General features: G+C 40.7%; 1 protein-coding gene across 3 annotated transcripts in view; it reads left to right on the top strand.

The window, feature by feature from the left end:
- LOC119647260 (syndecan) overlaps positions 1-23018 on the top strand; it is a 71917-nt gene that overhangs the window by 27311 nt on the left and 21588 nt on the right. For all 3 annotated transcript variants that reach the window (XM_038048142.1, XM_038048141.1, XM_038048140.1), the window contains one exon: positions 15232-15330. In XM_038048142.1, the coding sequence (XP_037904070.1) occupies positions 15232-15330 (99 nt within the window). The remainder of the gene's footprint in view (positions 1-15231; positions 15331-23018) is intronic.

The following is a 23018-nucleotide window of genomic DNA, read 5'->3' as shown; positions in this document are numbered from 1 at the left end:
ACTGCCGATGTTTTCATTGTTCTTGGTAAGAACGAAGTTTCTGGATCTGTTGCGGCCTGTCAGCCTATTTATATGTACAAACATATTAGATCCGGGTTTCACATCTGCTAGCTTGCGAGTGAGTTCCTTGCTACGGAATTGTTCCACCATTTGACGGATTAATGTACTAAGGCAGTCAATCCGCGAAATTAACACTTTATATTCCGAGTTAGTTCTGTTGAAATTTTTGTGGAAGTTTCGCTTGAGATTTCTGTGCCAGATTTTTCTGACTTTCAGGTGTTTCATTATCTTGTGCGGCAGTTTATTGAACTGAATCTCATCGATTTTGAGGAGCTTTGTGTTTCTGCGTGTAGCAGAGTTGATGGCATCAGTAGTCAAGATGATGGCCTCATCGATTTCTTTGTCCGTTAGATTTTGCGAGACAGTGATCTTTTTCAGGTTTAGCTGTGCTGCTAATTCTGCCCTGAATTTATCCCAGTTAGTATGGGCGAATGATCTTATTGCGCTGGGTACTCGCTTTTGCAGTTGAGATTTTAGGGAAAGTATAAGTTCAACTGCGAAGTGATCGGACATCCCTGGTAAAGTTTTGCACGTTAACACCTGCAGTGTGAGAGTGGCGTCTGCGGACATTAGAAAATAGTCAAGTATTGACTGACTTGCAGGCCTTGTGGGTGTGTCTGGCAAGATCATCTCAAGCTGGTTTAATGGACTTTGATTATGGATCCATTTTTCGAGGGCAACCCCATTTCGGTTTTTTTGCCAAATGGCCCCAGGAAGTGTGCCGTGAGTTAAAGTCCCCACCAAAAATTAGATATTTAGATTTAGACTGGAGATCGCTCAAGATTTGTAAGTCTTGGCCCAGTTGTTCAGAGGGAGAGTTACATTTTATGTAGACTGCAGCTATTAAGATGCGTCTATTGTCGTTAGTTTTAACTAAGGCCGCTGCCGCGGAACAGGTCTGCAGGTTTTTGATGGAGACTTCCTCAAATGCATAGTCTTTTCTGACTAAAAGGGCGGAACCGCTGTTGGTGTCGTCCCGGATAATGTTATATCCGGTAAAATTAACGTTGTGCCTGCTTTTTAAATGTGTCTCTGAAACACAGAAGAAGTCTGCTTTCAGGGAATCGACCAACTCTTGTGCGGTGGCACGTTGGGCGTGTGAGACCAAGGACTCGGAGTTAAATGTGACGACTTTTAACTCCATAAACTCATCAAAAGTTGGATAGCGGCTAATTGTCGCTGTTCATTTGTTTGGGCCGAAGCGAGAGTTTCGACCAAGTTTTGGAAGGCCAATTTGTTGCCTTGAGGGACTTGAGGGGCTGTAGTTCTAGGAATAGTGTTCCTAGTTGTTTGGGTAAGAGGAGTTTGGGGGGCTGCAGCTCTAGGGAGAGTATTCCTAGCTGCTTGAGCGTAAGAAACGCCCGGTTTGGCCAAGCTTTGTGACATCTGAGTCACCGCCTGTTTGGCATTCATGGTCTCGGCATTTTTTTTCGCCCTGCCAGCTTCCCTTCTGGCAACCATGTCCTTGTATGCCGGGCATCTGCGATAGTTACCGGGGTGTCCGGCCTGGCCGCAATTGCAGCAAGTTGGTTTGTCTGCGGTGGGATTTGAGCATTCCCCTCGCACATGGGTTTTCGTGCACCTCACGCACCGGTGTACGATGGAGCAATTGATGGCGATATGCCCGAAGTTTTGGCAGTTGTAGCACTGCACTTCTTGAAACGGCTTGACTTTCTCAAGCGAAATTTTCTGGTGAAGGATATATTTCACCTTAAATGCTTCGTTTAGATCTTGTTCTGGCTCGAAAGTAGCCATGAACAGCCCCGATTGCGACTTCAATGGAAGTGCCGGGTTCAGGCTGTGGGCCAGTTTGTCGGCTCGTGTGACTAGATTTGAAACACTTTTCAACTTTAGGTGCGGATACTCTTCGTTGAGTTCGCGCATTATGTCAGCCGGCTCAGTCTCTCTATGAAGACCACGGATGACCAAGGACTGAGTCCTTAAAGCCGGAGGGGTACTGGTCGTGGCATGCAGTCCTTTTTCCTTAATAAGGTTGAAGATCGCTGCATGATCCTCAAAACTTTGAGCAAAAATAAGGGTCCTATCGGCCCTCGTATTTTTTAGGGTTGCTTTTAACCCTTTCTCTTTTAATATCCTCAAGAATTGAGGAACATTAATTTTATACCCAGTGATGGGCGGAATTTTTGCCTTTTTTGGTCGGGTAGCCTGGGGGGAGGGTGCCTGAGGGTTTGCCGGAGGGGCATTAACTCTACTTACACTCACCTTTTCTTTGTTTCTCTTTTTCTTCCGCTGGACGAAGTTGAACTCGTCGCCTTCCTCTTCTTCGGTGACGACGCACATCTCTCCATCTTGATGTTGTTGATCCTTCTGTTGTTGCTCCTTCAGTTGTTGCTCGTGTTGTTGTTGTTCATGTTGATGTTGCCGTTGTTCACGATGATGTTGTCGTTGCTGCTGCTCCGACGTTGCGATTGGCATCCTCCCTTCGAGAGATGCCAAGCGATCCTCTAGCCGCTTTATAATTTTTAGTTGACAGTCCAGCTGCTGGACCATCGCAGCCTTTTCTTGCTTTAGCCCCTCGATTTTTTCGAGGAGGGTCGCGTTCATTGCTTGCAGCTCTGGGGAGCTGCCTTCTTCTTCCGATGACATCTCCTCGGGGTGTATCATCTTACACCTCTTGGCGGACATCCTGTCCCCAAGCCCGTATTTGCTGTTGTGCGCAGCAGCTCTGGAATGTAACAATATTTTTTTAATTTAATGTTCTTATAATAGTTATCCTTTTTCGGACGTGAATGACACCACTGTCCAGAACGTATACTTCCTTCTGGATTCTTGTTCAGCTCTGCTCTTAATGACCGTTCGCTTCGAGAGCTCGGAGCGAACTGACAACTTTATATGACGACGGAATTGGGAAAATTTCAAAACGTTGGAAACAATGTGTTTCAGTACAAAGAAACGATGTAAAAAAATTTAAATTGTTTGGTACTCAAAAAAATCATTTTATATTTGACTGACACGCGTATTTAATTTGGCACACATATGCCGACATTTTAGGAACAACTTGTTCCCTTCTTCTGTGCTATAGGTTGTTAAATGCCCCTATAACCCGGAAAAGAGCTAAGTAGAGATGAGTAGTTGATGTATATAATATTAAAAAAGTGATATCACCTTAAAGTGTAATATCACATTACCATCACCGAGTTCGGTCCCAACATAGAGAAATCACCACCCAGTAGAGAAGCAATGATGATATTATTCTTGGGATAATTAAAGTCCCTGTCGATATAATATCACATTAAAAAACATCACATCCGCTTTCTACTGGGATAAGATGAAGAAACACACATCCGAAAACTATCTAGGCCACATCGATACACCAACACCACTTCCCTACCTCATCCTTACCCGAAACTGATTGACCTGAGGTCCAGGTCAGCAGCCCATGCTCGAGTGCATCAAAATGTCGGTAGATCTCCATCAGCCAGGAAACAACGCTATTTTACTGCTTCTGCAACATCGCTTGTATTATCCTAAATGGACAAGAAGAATTATATGGTGAGAAGCTATTTATTGATTAATAATTTGTTTCTTTTGAGAGAAGAAATGCGTTGTATTTTAGTTATCGGACTGGTTATGCATTCTAAGTAATACGGTATTCGAAAGTGTATCAAAACTAGTAGCTTCTTAGTTTCCTCCAGAAGATTCCATTTAGGAAACATCCTATTCTTTATGGGTATCTATGTTTTTTGGCCTAAATCTTGTTGAACCTTGCAAAGTCACTGTAACTTTTAATATTTTGACAGTCCGGTAAGGGTCGCCTTTTTACAGTGCTGATGGTAGCCTAGATAGAGCTTTTATATATGAGTGTCAGTATTTATGTTTGTAGCATACATTAAGGACCACCTTAGTTAGGCAGGTTGGGTAGATCTTTGTCTCACTACGGTCGGAATGTCTTTTTGTTTCGTTTTATCGGACAAGCGATCACTAACGCGAAATATGTAAAATTTAATTGGAGATAGGAGTTTTTCCAAAACTCATCCTCTTAGTCATATCCAAGGATACAGAGTGCCAGATATGAATCCAAACCGAACTAATTCATAGCCTCTGGTGAGACAGGACTAAAACCTAGTATTGAAACCTATTGCCATAAAGACACAGGCATTTGTTGATAGAGAAACTAGCTGTCAACAAGATCTGAAAAGCTAGCATCGTGCGTTGGTAGTGTTGACATGATACCTAGGTGACTAGCGTGATGGAAGTATTTCTCGAAATATAATAAGTTTCAAAAGACATCGGCGTGAAAGTCAAAGAGTACAAAACAAAGTGTATGAGACAGATACGGATTTTCCAATAAGTCCAATATGATCTATGGGATGCTCGATCTTAGCTCATCGCTCGACTATGTTCGGTGCCACATCTTATTCTTTGTTGATTTTCGACTCGGTGGCATGTTTTCAGCCTTAAAGAGGTGTCTCTGAAAAAAAAATCCAAAATTCAAGGTCCTATTCGGACAGGCATTTGTGCAGTCTCAGTATTTTTATCAGTGAAGGTGAGACCTACCACCTTTGTCGCAATCGAGCCCACATGAAACTCTGTCTGGGGATAACCCTAGCCACTATGCAATTCTTCCAAGATGGTAACCGAAAATAATTGGGCATAAAGCATATCCTCCCAAGGGTTCTTCTGGATTATATGTATTTATTGGAATAACTCGGGTGGTATAGCACCAAATAAACTCCGGTGAAACTTCTTGACAAGAACCCAGAGCGGAACGTTGACCGAAGTTAAAGATGCTTCCATGAACTGTCTCAAGGAGGGGAGACCGAGTAAAATTTGAATGTATTCTCGAATTCGTTTTTCAATATATGTATTTCCGTCCAAAGTAGCGTCAGTTAACTTGTTTTCATCGATTTTCTATACAAAATGCCACTCGATGTGTTACTCATCCAAATCCTCTCTCAGCTCCCTTCTCCTGCTCATTTGGTCTATCATATTTGTGTTTAGTTTATGATTTTCGAAGGTAAGTTCGGTTTCAATTAACACTTTTCAATCATGTTTCCAGAATGGTGGCTTTATCATACACTTCCTATTCTGACTTCATCTCCTTTGGGTCCTCTTTAACATCATTCTTCAACTTTCTCGTTTGCAAAATATTTGAACCATCCGGATAGCTAAGTGGTTAGAGCGCAAGGCTGTCGTACGGAAGGTTGCGGTTCAAATCTCGCTGTTGACAGTAAGCTTTATATCGTGATTTAACGTCGGACACCAGTCGACTCAGCTGTGAATGAGTACCTGATTTAAATCAGGGTAATAATCTCGGTCGAGCGCAATGCTGACCACATTGCCTCCTAGTGTACCGTTACGGTTTTGAATGAAGTGCTCTAACACACTTTAAGGCCCTGATCCAACATGGGTTGTTGCACCAACGATTGTTATTATTATTAAAATATTTGAACATTGCTCCGTGATTTGGTCACCCATCAGTAATTGTGACTGACTCGCTCTTGACGCGCCTGTCAAGTTCATCGGACCTCTCTTAATTAAGAAGAATTTTCCTCGCCTGGACTATTTATCTTGTCTGTAACAACGCAGAATCTTCCTTGATATGTGTACATTTTTCAAGGTTTGTAATTATCTGAAGGATAGCTCCGCCTCTTCGACATCATCTCCCGCAAAATATGTGTTTTATAACAAACATAGTGTGAATCTTTTTTAGGTTTCCTTCAAGGAGTTCGATATCTACTTTCATCGGCCGATTTCGAGATTATGTCGGCGTTATATTGAATTGCAGTTTAGTTTCTTTGGCTCTTCTTCTTTCCCTAGTTTTAGTAAACATAGAGTAAGCTCTTTAGTTTCTCCTTCCGCCGAAGACAATATGTAATTGCATTTATATTTTCTTTCATTGTTCCTCTTAAATAGACATGAAACAAACTATTCATATGTCAACTAAGCCATGTACTACACAAAACCAAACCCTAAAAGTTGGAACCAAACTTAACCTTATTTGATGCTATCATTGTGCAATATCTGATTAAAACTTTCTGTTCTTGTTTCTTGTTGACGATATATTGTTTGCCAAAAAATCAGTGCACATCCGAATCCCCGACGAAAGGAAAACCTAATTCTGAAAAATAGTTGGCTCGATTTCTCTGTGCGCAGTCCCTTCGGGGAAAAGTTATAAATTCAAGCCACCAATTCTGGGTTAACGTGCTCTGCCGAAGTCCACCCATAGAGCTTAGTATCCACGAAAAGCTATCCACCCATTATATAAAAAGGACTTGCCAAATAAAGCTTCCATCTCGTCCTTGTTTATGTTAGTCTCCAAGTCGGTTTCCATACATTTGCCTCTGAACTGTTGAAACAACTAAAATTCGCTTTAATACAAAAACTTGTGAGAATATCTGTGGTGTGTGATTGATATCCTTTCGGATGATTAGTGAACTGTGTGGACTAGGTTGTTGCTGTTAGGCCTAGAAAAATTCTTAGGAATATAATTGGGAATTGGAGTTTTCACGGTGTGATGTTTACTGAATATGAAATTAGTGACCTGAGAGCAAATAATGCAGCAGTTTTGAAGGAGCATCACGAGCAGCATCGAATTAAGTGTTTAGTTTCAACGCGAGCTTTATTTGGCGCAGTACAAATGCTGCCACCACATTTCTACGTCATCAGCTAACTCTCGTAACATATCTAGGGAGCACAGCATCCGTTTCAAGGATAGTGAGAAACGAAAAAGTCTGGAATTGATTTTTCTGAAGAATCACAGGAAGGAAGGAAGGTATTTCACTATGTTTCCTATTTCACAAAACTCTTACTCCTATTTCAAACATATGTGATTAAGATTAAGGTTACCGCTGCTGGGCGGAGAAGGTTGGTTTCCCCGGCCGCTACACTATCCCCATTGTTCCGAACGTTCACCACAGTTGTAACTTAATTATCCTTCTGAAGTGTGTGGAGTGACGCCTTGTTACAAGAAAAGTAGGATAATGCTTTTTCCATCCGAGCCGACGAAATAATCTACAAACGTATCTGCTTATGTTATGGAACCCTCATACGTACCGGGTATTAACATACTTACGAGTACGTACGAGAATATCCTCTCATATCCTGCAGCATGCAACATACAAAAACATGTTATTTGCTCTTGGCGGATTGATACGTCGGATTAATAGTGACAGCAAATTAAATTGGAAAGAAAAATCCTTGATACTAGGTGTATTGCGGATAATACCCTTGGGATCTCCCAGGAGTGCTTGCGTCATTGGGTTGTGGATTATAGTATTTCACTGTGACCTTTCACCTTTCACAGCTTCACATTCAAGTATTAAATGCTCTGGGTAAACTGTATCCTAGTGTAGCCTTGAAAATTTGAATTGCTTTTGAAAAGTTTTGACGCTCCAGATGCTCGACGGGAATATGAGGCTACTGAGTTAAGCATCTTCGCATTTGATTAAATCCTTTCAGTGTATCCAAATAGAACACTCTCGAGTGAAGTAGTTCTATTTAGCGTGGAGGCATGAATAGCTGAGGCTTTATGTACTTGCTTTCTGAATAGAAGTCCTTCACTCAAGTTGAAACTATTGGGGATAGCAATCTTAGCTTCACTTGACCTTAACAGATTCGTGTTCAGTTGAGTATACCGTCTTTGTTAGGGTGTTTAATCGGTCAGGAATCGAAGCGCTAAATAAGGACGAGGCGCAAAAGTTTCTAAATAAGTTTCTAGGGGAGAATGTGCATGAGGGGGTTGTGATATAATGACCTGAATTGCACAGATAAAAACAATCTGGGCTAGAGGAGGAGATCGATTCACACAAAAGAGAATAGAGAGGATCTGAAGATTGGGAGGAAAAGGAGGAAGGACATAGAATTTTGGAGTTTTTTTTGACAATAGTAAAGCAGTTGTTTGTTCTGGCAATCAACAGCATACTGTATATATGAACATAAGTAACGAAACTTTCCGCAGTTCCACTCCCTTTTGGTTGGTTCTCTTGCAAAACATAGTCACGCATATTCCCATTAAGTAGCAATTTGCTCCTTCGTCATCCAACAATATGCGATATGTCATCCAACAATGTGCGATATGTTAATTTTTCTGATGAAACATGAAAGAAAATTTTCGTTATAAGGCCCTTTTTCTTTATCCCAAAAGCCTCATTGTCATTCATCAAGTGTCAAATATTAGTGTAAGGTTCAAGTAAAATTGGATCCCTGTCTTTTTCAGTTTCCTTTGCAGGTAGTTAAGTTAATATCTTCGGTAACATTGCAGCTAATCTTGGTTAGCTCATGCCAATTTTGCGTTAAGTGCTTGTTCAGCAACTACTTCTTTGATAATGCTATGAGTAATCCCTCTCATTCTATATTTGACTTCAGTTATTAGATTTTCGCCAATGAAAATTTCATTTACCGCTTGATGTATGCGATGACAAAAACAAAATGACATAGTCGTAATCTTACAATGAATGTTTTTTAGTTAGTGATTATTTAGATTTTTTCAGTACCCCTTTGGCACAAACCTGTCACGAAAACAAATCTTAAGTTCAAATATGCACAGTGAAACTGTTCACTTATAATTGTCAACCTGTGTTTCTTATTTTTGTTTGTTGGCCGAGTACTGAATACTTGGACCCTTAATAGGTCTGTTGTACTATTCTATCTCCTTAAGACAATTACCAACCTACCCTGCCGTGGCCGGGATTCGAACTGGGGCACGAAGCTAACGCAGCAAAGTTGGCTTCTCAACTATTATACTTCGGTCATCGCGCCATCATCCTTATTATCAAACAAATTCCGCTGTTCCATTTTACGTGATATACAACAATAATGCCACCTTCTTGGTTACGCCCTCGAAAATAACAGTAAGGAGTTGAAACCTTGTATATTTAGATAAAAGGTCCTCAGCCTGTTTAATACCGATCGTTCCACACTTTTGATTTTTCGTCGGTCACCAATCACCCGAAATGTCTGCCTTCTGCAACTTGAGCGAGAATTCCAAGGATATAAGCGAAAACTGTGGGAAATACTCCTTTTCCGCTTGCGCGACTGTTTTTGTGCACTCACGAAAACCTAATGGAAGTAGATGTCAATTCCGAGTCGAACGATTGCTGACAGTTTCCGCGTAGAATCCGCTCGATGCCTTGGAGCTGGTTTCTCACAGGATCTTCACTGTGGAAAGCAAAAATGCTTTTTGTGAACAAATATACGCACCAAATGGCCTCTGACAACAACTTGCTCAGAAATTTAATGAAGGTCGTAGTAACTGTAACAACAAAAGTTGGTAGACTTCTGCAACTTTCATCACCTCGTCATCAGCGGCACTCTGTTCGAGTACAGGGCATCGCACGAGGTCAGCTGAGTTTCGATTGATCGGCAACAAGCATCCAATAAAATAAAATTGGGCATTGTTGACGACTGCGAGTGTATATGTATATCTCGGAGGCATCGTTTCGGCCGACGCATTAACAGCGCTAGATCCACCATCGCTGTTTTTCCAAACTCTGGAAAGCAGTTGCTATATGTGTAAGTAGTACACGGAAAGTGGCAACTCCATCGGTGGCTAAGCCATACGGGGAAAAACATTGTCCTAAGATGGCCGACAAGTGGGTCGCACTAGGAACACATGGCGCAGAAGAGTGGTAGAGGAATGCCAACTTCTCGGAAGTCTTGGAGCGAACTGAAACACATTTCAGCAAACTAATAACTATGGCGGGTATGTGTGTTGAAGTTTTGCTTCATTTTGGGAAAAATAGCAACCATATTAGTAAGCAAGCATTTTAATTACACAGCGACATTCTTGGGCGTTTGAACTCCTCCGTTTTTCTAATTGTTGGTCTATTGGTCCTAGTCAGCGTTCATTTTTATATGCAACTTTTCTGTCCTCAAGGCAGTATTGGTATCTATTTTCTTTCTTCTTCTTGAGTTCGTCTTTTGCAATCGCCAGTTAACTACCTCAACGTTAAAATCTCTTGCTACAAAGGTCTTCCCAGTTCTGATACTTGTCTTCGATGAGGTCAGATTTCTGTTGAAACTTTTCAATGCTACGACTGGTCGTCAGTGCGTTCGGTTTTAACGCACATAAAGCCTTTTCCAGCTTCGTTTGGGTTGTGTCAATTTGGTGCTGTGGCAGCCTGGCAATTTCGGAAGGGGAAAAATAGCAAATGTGCTGAAGAAGGATGTACGTCCCTCCCGAAATATAGTAGAAGAGTAACGGGCGTTTTCACTTTATTCTTTAGGTTTTTTAATCCTTCGGGGAAACTGTGACTTTATGTTGTCGAATTAATCGAATAACTATTTCTGTCCTATTGCCTGGTCTGCTCTCCTTTAAATGGCTTCTTTCTTCATTTTTTCCTCTTTGTGTGTTTTGTGTTTGAGCGATTACCCTTTTGTAGACACTTTACTTTCAGGTTCTCGTCTTCCTGCCAGTCCCTGGATTCGTGGGGCTAGAGGCTGTTTTTTTTGCCCGAAAACCGCCAAATAGGTTATCGAACTCGCAAATATTATCTTTCACGTTTGTATTGATATTTCTCTATTTCATGGTTGCAGCCTTCGTGTCAAGTAGGATTCATCTAACCAGCGCATCCTCTTTTCGAGTCCCAAATTTCCTTATCCACTCTTATCATGGGATACGCTTTGTTTCTTCTATGACGCTACAGTCCAATGACTTTCTTTGGCCTCCCTAAGTATTCCTTCCTCAATCTTCCCGTATTGCCGTGATGGTTCACAACTCCTTTACGATTGACGAGCTTTCGACGTTGAACGAGAGATGCGTTCGAACTGGCAAATTGTCGACTATACTGTTCCAAAATGGTCGTTCGATTAATTAGTAGGAGCTCAAGAAAATTTCAGGATACTGAGAGCATAACCTTCCTTCCTCTCGTAAAAGATCATCTCTCGTCACCAGTTACCTGCCCTTTCGAAAAAGGATCATTTTTTTTTACCCTCCAGTAGCATATCCTAGGTGCTAATACGCACGTCCAATGAACTTCTTTGAGTTTAGGAAAAATGCGCAAATCTATTTTTTTTGCGTATTCAAGCTCCTTTAAGTGCAGGTTAATATATTTTTAATGAACCTTCACTGTTTCTACAATGTATCGCGTCGTGTAACGTGAGTTGACCACTGTCTAAAATTTTTGGTCATCAATGTCTTGAGGAGGAGCATTTTTAATGTCAAAATTCTCTTCGCTGAATTTGTTGAACCAATTTTAACACTAACTTTTTTGGAGTATTGTAACCTTAGTGACTAATAGCTCAAATTGGATGTTCTGCATGAGATTCATGCTGTCGTCAATTTTGACTGCTTTTCTTTTTCCGGGGTAGGCTCTTAATTCTGCACAGAATTGTTGAGAAGCTTGATCACGCTGTATATCGGCTGGTGATTGCTGCGATGTTGTGGGTTATGAATAAGGAATGACATTATCACTAACCATATGAGCTGGTATAAAACGGTCGTCAATTTGCCATAGTAAATCGTGTGGACCAGAATACAATTGGTCCAATAACCGTGTGCAAGCATCTTCTCTGTGAGAGGGGGGATGGAATATTTTCTCGCGGCGATCTTGAGATGTAGAAGCATATTGTTTCTCATGTGGATGCGAAAGTTTTCATGAAAATGAAATGGGACGACCGGCAGGGATCCGGAGTGGTTGTCCATATCACTATTCTGCAAGAGAGGCTTTTAACTCCACTTTTTAGTATGATCTCAATATTAATAAATGGGCGCGCAGTATTTTCAAGTACGATGCCACCTTTGCACTATTCTCTTTGCTTTTAGATGATTAGCGACTGTACGAATCCCATTACAGTCAACAAGTCGGGAAAGGGCTGCAAATAATGAGCTTTCGAATTGAAATCGTTGGTCTATAGTTATAATTTTTGGACATCGGAATCACGCGATCCAATGTGGGAACAAGGCATTCCTGATAGTTTCTGCTATGATGTCGTTTATGGCAATTACCTCGAGACAACTGGTAAATCTATCGTTCACTGTCATGCAATGTTTGAATCCCTGAGATTCGGACATGAGTCCAATGACCTGACCTTTTGTTGGTAAAGGTTATGAACTTTGTTATATATAAGGAACCTTGAAAAGTTTACGGCAGTTGCTTCGAGTACATATTTGGCTGTCTCGTTGATGAAACGCTGGAACGTTTTTAGTGCCTTCCGCAAACCTTCGAAGAGCGCGGTAATAATAGCTGGTTTAGCAACATTTTCTACAGATGCAGAAATATGGTAGGATACACGCTTTAAATTCATGACAGAAAAGATCTTTTTACCTATGTTACAGTGATGGATGAATAGTTCTTAAGAAGAGATCCGGAATGGTTTATGAATTGTATTTGCGGTCTCCATTCCCCGTTCTTTTTCTAAGCCATATGAAGAAAGTCCACTGGATAGGCCTGGGTAACCCTACCTTGAGGGTGAGAGCTCTTTCACCAAAAGTTATGATTCTGGTTGAATTAGCAGTGTAAAGTTGGAGCTTACTGGGTGTGAGTGTGTTGGTACGATTAGCGGGTACAAAAGTTATATCTGCGGCAGTATCAACGAGGAATTTCGTACACACATCGAATCTGCGATCATCATCATCAACGGCGCAACAATTGGTATTAGGTCTAGGCGCCTTAGTAAGGAACTCCAGACACCCCGATTTTGTGCTGAGATCCACCAATTTCATATACGCCATCGCTCCACCTCAGGCAGGGTCTGCCTCGGCCGTGGTGTCGCTTATAGATTTCATCGTTATGTAGGCTTCGGAATCTACGATGGTAGGAGCAGGTGTTATTTTTATTTGCTGGCCGACGATGTGGTGAATCCGAGGATTGACGTAGTTTAACTATCTTTTGAGACAGTTCCTCAATTCGCTCCTCTATATCGCTGCTTACGGCCATCTGAGTGATAGGCATTAAGTTGTTGCGAGCTGAGCGTTATATTTTAATAATTTTATCCGCAAGTAATCGAGACTATCGACTGCGGCTAAAGAGACGCGCTGTGGTAAGCGCCTAAGCCATAGTGTTTACGTGAACATGTGATCCAACGTGTTTCCTCCCAGACAATGCATTTCTATTGATAGGTCTGATGATTGTTTCACCGATAGTTCTAAGCCTAACAATAACATTTTGAAAAGACTTTCCTGCAACACGGAATAAAGATTTAACAAGGCTTCTTTGACATCATCATCTATGGCGCAACAACCGGTATCCAGTCTAGGCCCGCATTAGAAAGGAACTTCAGACATCTCCACGCCGTTGTTCCAGCTGAGGTGGGGCCTGTCACGTCCTCTTCTGCTATAGATGCTGCCCTTATAGATTTTACGGGCTGGATCATCCTTCCTCATACGGATTAAGCGACCCGTCCGCCGCAACATATTGAGTTAATTTTTATCCACAACCAGACGATCATGGTATCGCCCATATATTTCGTCGTTATATAGGCTACGGAATCGGGCCAAAAGAATTCTTGACAGCCTTAAATTCAACGACAATATTGGAACTGAACCTCTATCGATGTGAACCAAAGGTTGGCACGTTGGCAATGCGCTTGATGTCTATTGGTAAGGTCGCAGTACTGGGTGCAGCGAGGAAACCGGGTTACTTCAAAAATGCCCGCGAAAGCGCATTTTAGGGTGAATTGCCATTGTTGAAAGGATGTCAACATTTTTTGGGGCTGAACTTATATATCGGAGCGTGTGAGTGTCTGTATTACTAGTCTCATAACCGTTTCTGCTACAAACATATTTTACCAGCCGGTATTCGTTCTCGTTATTTGATAGTAGTAGTGATATTGTAGACTGTCACCCCAATTCTACGATGGACCAGCTCTTTTCTGACCTTTGCGTTGAATTCGCCGATATTTTCTGTACGTTGTCCGTAAAATCTGAATCGTTCTTATCTTCAGTTGGAGCTGATACGTTGATTAATTAACATTAGAAAATTTAGTTTCCACTGAAAGGGCACCAATTTTTTTGTTAGTTGGTCTGAAGTCTGTGATGTTACAGACGAAATTCTTTTGGACGATAAAGTTATGCCGCAATCTCTCACAGATTGTTAGCGTGTTGCATTGCCTGCGACCTGGACGACCTGTCTGCTTTAAAACGCAGAAAACTTGCTGTTCGCCACCTCTCGGATTTGATAGTAGGGCTGTAAGCATTAAATCAACGTGCATTACTCAGATATTTTTTGCGGATTGCAGTGTCGAATCTGCAATCTCAGTACCACCCTTCAGTTCCCACAGAAACATTCAATTACCTGGAATGTCCAAAGGGCCTTATGAGCGTTAGATTGCAGATCCAAACGGATTTAATCGAGAAATGTATCAAACGAACTTAAAACGAAACACAAAGAAAACATATCTAAAGTTTTGATAGGATGGAGGCTTCTGTGACATTAGCCAGAATTAGATTGTTTGCCGAAGTAAAATGCTGATAGCAATGTCGACCACCCTACGGTTGATGGAGAAAGCGATCAATAAAACATGTTGATTAGTAGGTGACAATTATAATGATGACTATATGCATTAAGGAGTAAACTCAATATTATAGCAACTGTTTTTGCACATATATTCAAGTTTTCACTAACGACAAATTAATGGTGACTAGCCTCAAAAGTGAACTTTATTCCAATAAAAACCTAACGATCTAAGTATGATCAAACCAAGCCTTGTGTGTGGAACTACTGCATTGTGACTGTTAATACTTAGATAAAGGTTGTTCTCCTATAAAACATGAAAAGAAAAAGATTGAAAGTTTTAATTTTAAACGCTTAATTGGTTAAGCTGTGCAATGAGTTGATAATTATATGTAGCAAGGAGCCGAAAGTCCATAAAAATCCCTCTGTTATTACTGCAATGGGACGACTATTTTTATATAGTTACCCATTTAAAAATAATGGTGAGTAAGCTCAATCCAAACATTCTTTAGGAGTGTGATCAATGGTAATGTTGCGTTTCGATGAATACCTAATGATTCATGAACGATTATATTAGGTAATAAGTGCAGTTGTATCTATAACCATAAATGCAAATCTTTCGATTGTCATCGATTAGCTACAGCAAATAGAGTGGCCAGTGATTTTTATTGAGCATTCATTTGAGCTTTTCAGCTATAAGTTCTGAAAACTATAGATGAATCCATTTATAGATTTCTTTAGTGTTAATTTGCTTCTTTATGTTTTAAGTTTTCCGTAATAAATAAATAGTAGTAACGCTCTTACTCTTTCTTTCCAGAAAACTGTCCAACCCTCAACAACAACATATAATGCAACTCCTAGAGATGAAATATATATTGACGATGAAGGAATTGAAGGATCTGGAGGTCGTGGCGAAGTAAGTACTCATTTCAAATGCTAAGACCTAACTGAAAACAATCCGCCTGGGCTTTCTTACCCCAGCGAAGAAGCAGCTTGTCGTCTTTAAGCAAGAAAACATTAATTTAAATACGCTTTCAATTAAAGCGGCAACGCAACTACGATAAGATGAAGTCAAGTTGATCCTCATGATAATATTCATTACTTAAAATCCACCCGCCCACATTAATGCACGTTGCCAGCATCGGGGGTTTCTGGTTTCATTCAGGCCTGGTTGCTGATGATGGCATACATTCGAGCCAGAAGATGACGACATGGCTATGAGCGATGCTACACTAAAATACACAGAAGGCACCTTGCAGCTGGGCTCACACAGAATACAGAATAGAAAGGACTCCTCTCGGGCACAAACATACAGCATGCAAGGATTCCTTCTTCTAAATGCTTTCAAGAGAAAACACGTCAAGGATAGCTCGTTAAACCCAGCCTTACAACCATTCCTTTTTGCCTCCTTTCTGCTTTTTGTTAATGTGTGTGTGTATAAAAGAAATTATAATATCTGCAAGAGGTTTAAATGCAATCCGCCGTCAGGAATGGGACTAGAAAAAATGGATGAAGGAAAAAGCAGCTTTGCACAATTCATAATTCACGAATATTTAGAATTCTGAAAAGAAAACTGAATTGCGCGCTTTCAATGTGATGAAATTTAAATATTTGAGCTTGCAGCCTCCCCGGCTGGCTGCTGCACTGCGGACTGGAATACGATGCCGATGGATATCATTAGATGAATGCTTCTATGTGTTACTGCTGTGTACACTAAGTTTAGCTGCAAGGCTATTTTAATTAAGTCAATTTTCGGGGAACGAGTCCATTTTAAAGGCGGACAAGCCAGATCGGCTAAGTGATTGCTCCAATAATTGAATTATTTGGCAGCTATTGGCGTTTGCTATCAATCACATGCTTGAATTTGAACTTGGAGAATCGAATTTGTGAACGTAATCATAAAAGTTTTATTAATTACTGTTTCCATGAATGAGAGCTCTCCGCTTAGAGAATCTATTTCCGACACGAAATTGTATTTGGAATGTGCTTGGCAGCAAATAATTGGCATTAATTCTTCTTTAGGTTTCGAGTATGGAATTGAGGAGCCGCTACGTATGCTGATGGTATTTGCAATTCCATATTTGTATATTCAGCAAAACAGAAGTTGAGAAATTTTGCTGTGCATATTTTCAGCTTATTCGAAACATTTTATTAGTGCACTAGAACGTCATTCAGCAAATATTTGGATAAAGTTCAGATATGAGCGTATACAGTTATCTACGTTGTAATGAACATGTAATTTTGGCTTCGGAGAATTGGGTTATTCAATCTAAGGCTTCCACATATTTCCGCAAATGTCGTGTTTCATGAAATTTGCCAAGCAGGCTTCTCATGAGTAATGTTGCAATAGCTACGAAAATACATTTGAAATAGTTTATATTTTGCGAATACCGATACTTCGGTATGAAGGGACCAAGTGGTTCCCGAAATATCGGTTTTTGCAAAATATTATGTTGTTGTACATTAAATGGCCGATTTGGTACTAAAATTTGAAACGACTGTAAAGCTTACAAAAGGTTCAAAACACTTCTCACAGCGAGATATAAGAGCATGTATGCCAGTTTCGTAAAAGTCCAATATTCGGGTGTTGATAAACTCGTCGAAGGCTATTTTGATGGCCTCTTCATTCCTCAATTGTTATTCCGCCAAAAAATGATCCAAATGCTTAAAAAGGTGGTAGTCGATTGGCGAAAGGTCCGGTGAATACGGTGGATGAGGCAGAGTCTCATACTGCAATTCGTTCAACTATTGAACCGTTGTTCTGGATTCATAAGGTCGTGCATTGTCGTGAAGGAATATCACATCATCTCTGTTGACTAATCTCGGCCGTTGAATACTCAATTTTTAGTGCATTTCCTCGAGTTTGGCACATTACTTCTGTGAATTTATCGTTTCTCCAGGCGCCAAGAAAGAATAGTGGATAACTGCACCTGTAGACCACCAAACAGTCACCACTACCTTCTTCGGATGGACACTCGGCATATGTTTCGGTGACTCATCAGCATCTAGCCACTGTGCTGATCGGCGACGATTGTTGTATAATATCCACTTTTCATTACTGGTCACCATTCTGTGCAAAAAGCAATTGCTTCTGTTGCGGGAGAGTAAAGAATTGCAAATTTCCATTCGAAGCGCCATGTTTTGCTCCGTAAGTGCTTACGGAACCCTTTTGTCGAGCTTTTTCACTTTTTCAAGTTATTGCAAGTGCCGGGACACTGTCGAATAGTGTACGCCCAGTTTCTTTGCAATGTCTCTCACAGACTGACGTGTGTCGGATTCGACTAGCAAACGCAGCTCGTGGTTATCAATCGATGGTCCTGGATGTCCACGTGGCTCACTTTGAAGGTTTACGTCGCCTGATCGGAATTTTTCGAATCACCGCCGTGTGGTTCGATCGCTTACCGCATCAGCTCCAAATGCGCTGTTAATGTTCCTGGTGGCCTCCGCTGCTTTATGACCGAGTTTGAATTCATTCAGAAAAAGTATACGTTCTTAGCTCTTTTCCACCCTTTTTTTCCTTCTTATTTACTGTTATCACAACGATGGTCAAAATTGAAATGACTCTTTGATTAAATGTAGGAGTATTTACACTTCATTATCCGACACTAACAGCGCCAACTGGTGGGGGTTTGATACAGCAAAATTGCAACTAACTTCACTTGATTGCCAAATCGGCCATTTCATATGCAACAATCTAATATAAATCCACACTAGCGAATAGGATATTATTCATTATATTATTTCAAAGAATTAATCGCTAGAAATATCGCGTAATTACAATCAGAAAATACATCACCATCATGATTGATGTTGGTTTTCTTTGTTGACTAGCTTTCAGGCAGATTCGACTCTGATTACTTGATTAATCCAAAAGAAAGTGCAATTTTACTTATCTATATCCCTATTTTCCGCTTCATATAAAATTCACTATTTGTAATTTCCCTCTTTGCCTATTTGGTGCATATATCACCAGGAGCAAAGATCAACAAATATCAGGGCTCGGTATAATTCTGGAGAATATGAAGCGGGGTCTGATCGAGGTAGAATATGTCATCAATTCTGTCACTTTTTGGGTTCAGTGACGTCCCTCTCGCTGCGTTGCCCATAGACCCCACGACGTTCTCATCCAAGCCACCCAAACCAAGATATCCGACATAATGAGGTGTCACGGCTTAAGACGTTAGTGTTCGGAGTTCACACGGAAATTATCTATTATGACTATGGTTGGTACTAATGGGAGACTCTACGTCTGCACAGTAGGCAGAGTGTCGGGATGCAACACGTTCCATGACCGAAGGGAATCGACGTCATACCTCCTTTCCCTGTCATTACCCTAAAATTCGTAACTTGCTACTAATTTAGTCCACAAGTTCGTACTCACGCAGGACCTATTTGCACTGCTTCGTGCTTGTTTAATTGAAAATATCGAGGACGTCAAACAAAGTGAATTGACGACACACTAATTAGCAAGGCTCCAAGCGGTCAATGATAGTTTTTCGTCTTTCAGGACGAAGGGCGTAGAACATACAAGCCTTGCTACATACCACATTAATATCGGAGGAAATAAACCAATTAAGTAGCGACACTTTTCAGTATCTCCTGTTATCGAAACGTTAATCTAATGTCGAAATTAATCGGATACGGGCTTTGGGAATCGATCGATTCCCGAGATCCGTTACTATTTGGGGCTCATCATAGGAAAACAGGACGATTTACAATGATCCTGATAAGAAATGTGCCATTTCAAATTTTTAGGCGATCTAAACAGCTGTAGGGATTGCTTGGAAAGAGCGGGTGGTATTAACGATTCGTGCACCGTTCCTAAAAAGCTCTTGCTTCATCGAACCTTTCAACATCCATTGTGGCATTAGTGAACAGTGCTAATGCAGAATGGAGGTGAAGTTCCCGCCGCGTACATGTTAGGATAGCTTAATCAGGTTCAGCGAAACTGCACTGTGATTGAGCAGGAACGTCTGATAGCAGTGGGTGCAGTGCACAAATTTCGAGTATATTTAAGGCACAACATTCGATTGATTGACCACGCTTTGGTCAGATGGCTGAGGAGCTAATGACACAGATAATGGCCCCTACCTACGATTTTCCCTTAAGTGCACACGGAGGCTGGTGAAGTGAAATCTTGAGAAGACTGCAGATATGATTCCATTGTGAGACCTCCAAACCGTCAAAATTTTCCAATGGAATGCTCAGGCCTCCACGCTTCATCTTCACCGCAGAGAAGTATCTTTCGAGGATTGCGACACAGATTCGAGTTTTCTGGTTTCATTTGTGTTGTTTTCTTTCACTGTTTTCCTCATAGGTGTATGTTCTGAATTTATTTTGGAGCGAGTCTACCGCTTCAGTGACAATTGACTTATCTTCTTAGCCATTTCAAAAATCTAGGTTCGTTAAAATATGGCCCTTCATCGGGCTCCGGAATTTAATCTTTGCTGGATTGTTACATCTACAAGTCGATGATAGATAACGACCAATTTTTAAGAATCCCCTTCTACATAGAACGTTATGCCAATCCTCTCGATTAACCCTATCAACACCGGTTGTTTTACAACATCGTAAAATTGTTTCTTTTATTCACTCCACCTGAAAAATGTGTTTTCTGGGTGTGTAGCGCAGAAATTTCAGGGGTTTCAATGACTATTTTCGTCGAATTTACTCCGCTTGAGAACATTGATGGTAGATCTGCTTTTGACCTCTGAAGTGAGAAGCCGGAAAACTGGTTGACTAAATTACATTGTAGAGTTACATTTGACTATTAACAACTTCTTGCATTGCACTATTAACAATTTCACTACGCTTATACCTGTCAAACGTTTTGATTTTTGCATCTGATGAGATCACCTCTACTCTGCAAACGAAGTCGATCAGCCAAAGTGTAGCTTTTTTTTAATACGAAAAATTGAAATTGCTTCAACATCTAAAAGTGAATAAAATTTCTGGCCTCAGATGATAAAATACTACAATGAAAGCGTTATGGTAGGGATCGTATATCAATTGCGATCTCACCTAATATTGCCTTAAGAGAAAGAAAGAAATGGAAATATCAAGCACAAATAAGCAACTCAAATTCCAAAACGCCCACAATTTGACTGGTGCACGAAAAATTAACTTTTGCTTTAGAGATCAAAAGAGTTAACTCACCTGGTCAATTACTCAAATTCGTATCTTCTGATGAGACATCGTTTCTAATTGAACAGTAACTGAGCAAACAGAGTGATCGTGTATATTCAACTGAAAGGTCGTTGGAGAATTCAGTCCTGATAATGGGCGCAGGAACCAAGCATTATCCATGGTAATGGTGTAGACTGTTGGATATTCTCGTCCGCTGTTATTTTATCTTAGAGATCATGGGAACGAAATAAGTACACCTTTTTATCGCGAAAGTATTTTGAAGCCTATTTTAAAACCAGTATTGAAACCGTTCGTACGTAAACATTTCGCCTAAAGACCAAATATATTCTATCAGGATTCAACACCTTATTATAAACCCTGCATAAATCAAGAGCTGTTAAAATGTTCCAAACTTCATTTAGCGCACACAATGACTGTACAAGTCTCCGTATGCAAATCCACTCTGTTTGTGTTGTTGCGCTCAATTTTGCCATTCGCCGAGAATGGGCCACTAAAGAGTCTGAGTTTGAGGGAAACATTTCGTGCAAAAGACGATCTTATTGAATCAGTGATGATATTCCAAAGGTATATAACAATTCTAATATTTTAAAAAAAATGAATAAAAAATATTCAGAAATATGATAGTTGAGGGGTTTTTGCAGTGTAGGGTCATCTTCTTGTTCAGCCTTTGTTCTGTTTGGAAGCAGGGTCGGCTGGCCTTGATCTATTATGTCATCGTAAGGCCTCGAATCACCATATGGCGTGTCAAGTCGTCGTTGTTACGCTCGTTTGGTTTCATCGACTTCAGATGTTTAGACCCATCATGGCAAGTGAGATCTCGTCAGCGCGGATTCTATGTGCATACCATCAAAGATGCCTCTCTTGCAATTTTTTCACGATCGGTGATATTTATGCCGAATGTCCTCATTTCGGATCTGATCATGAAATCTTACGCTATCAGTCTAACGTAACATCATTGTCTCCATTATCTCAAAGCGTCATTCATTGTCTTTTATAGTCAGTCAGCATTTATAATCGTAGAAAGTGGGAGGTAAACACTGCAGTAAATTTTGGTTTTGAGACGTTTGTTGTTGCGTTACGTCTATCATAAAGGACGGCAGTTGTTGAACTCCACTCCACCCAAGTTGCACTGATACAGGAAGCAATTTCATAACAGTTCACCATTAGCTGCTAACATTGATCCGAGATATTTAAATCGCTCAGTTCTGGGCAGCCCGCTACTACTGATAGTACCTGTTTCATTGTGGTCGGTCGTAAAAAGTTCTGTTTTATTCAGATTTAATCTCAGACCCTATTGTTTGAGGCGATTATTTCCATTAGGGCCATTTGCTCGAAATCAACTTTGCTATTTGTTCAATTGAATACACTATGTCAATCAGATGTCAAAATACTAATGACTTCCAGGCAAATGAGTAGTAGAATTAGTTTATCTGCAGAATATTTTCAAATAAACGAGAACTGACCCAACTTCTAAATAATGTGTTGCAAAAATATGGGATTTGAAAGGTCTAAAATGGTTCGACCAATAATCTCAGTTAAATTTACACGGTTGCCGTAAATCCCCCTATGTAGAGTAGACGTCACACCTACGCACAATCGTTGCCGGTCTCTGACAATTTGCTTCAACGCACTTCATGCTCCCGAGAAGCTTGAACTCATTTTTCATTGCGCTCTGAGTCACGTAATTCTGGGTGACCCATTTGCTGTTGGTGTTGAGATTTCCAGATTTTGGATAAAAAAGCAAATTTAATGCCACTTCCGCCTTCCGATCACATGAGTAACTAGCCTGTGTGCCGATCAAGTTCTTCATTTGAAATTTTATCAGGCTAGCGTACTCCGTCGCAGACAGGAGTTATCGAAGCCTTGGAGCTTTCGAGTAACTGTGGTTGTCACTTTGGTGATGTTTGAGGAAAGTTAAAAATCCTATTGAAACCTTTTAAGTCCTTTAAGCTAAGGAAGCCAAGCGGGCTACATAGACTTTCGACTTCAAACTCCTCTGAGAGTTTTCCCCGATGCAGTAGGTGATAATATGCAGCGTCATATGCTGCTAGGACAATAGTTGAGGCTGTGAAAATACTTCTTGAAATTAATGAAGGGCAGTTGAAACGCAAATCTAAACTCCGTACAGAAAATGATGATATTGATATGCTCAGTACAGGAGAATTCAGGACGGAAACCAAACTGCTTTCAAGGTATTCTTTGATACGTTCTAGGAATGATTTAGTCATTAGTTCTACGATGGCAGCAAGCACTGACGTTGTGGGATGCCTTGTGCCTGAAATCACCCTTCACCGTTACCAAAACCATGACTTCCCATGACCGAGGAAGTTGTTATCAGAGACCACCTTGGTATTCAGATCACACATCATGATCAATGCCTCCTTTAAGAAGCCTCTACTAAAATTCGTTGCTCATATAAGGCATAGAGCAATTCCTCTATACTCAATTTCCAGTCAG

Source organism: Hermetia illucens, chromosome 1 (assembly GCF_905115235.1).
Source record: "Hermetia illucens chromosome 1, iHerIll2.2.curated.20191125, whole genome shotgun sequence".
In the NCBI taxonomy this organism is placed as follows: domain Eukaryota; kingdom Metazoa; phylum Arthropoda; class Insecta; order Diptera; family Stratiomyidae; genus Hermetia; species Hermetia illucens.
This window is presented reverse-complemented; position numbering and strand designations above follow the sequence as displayed.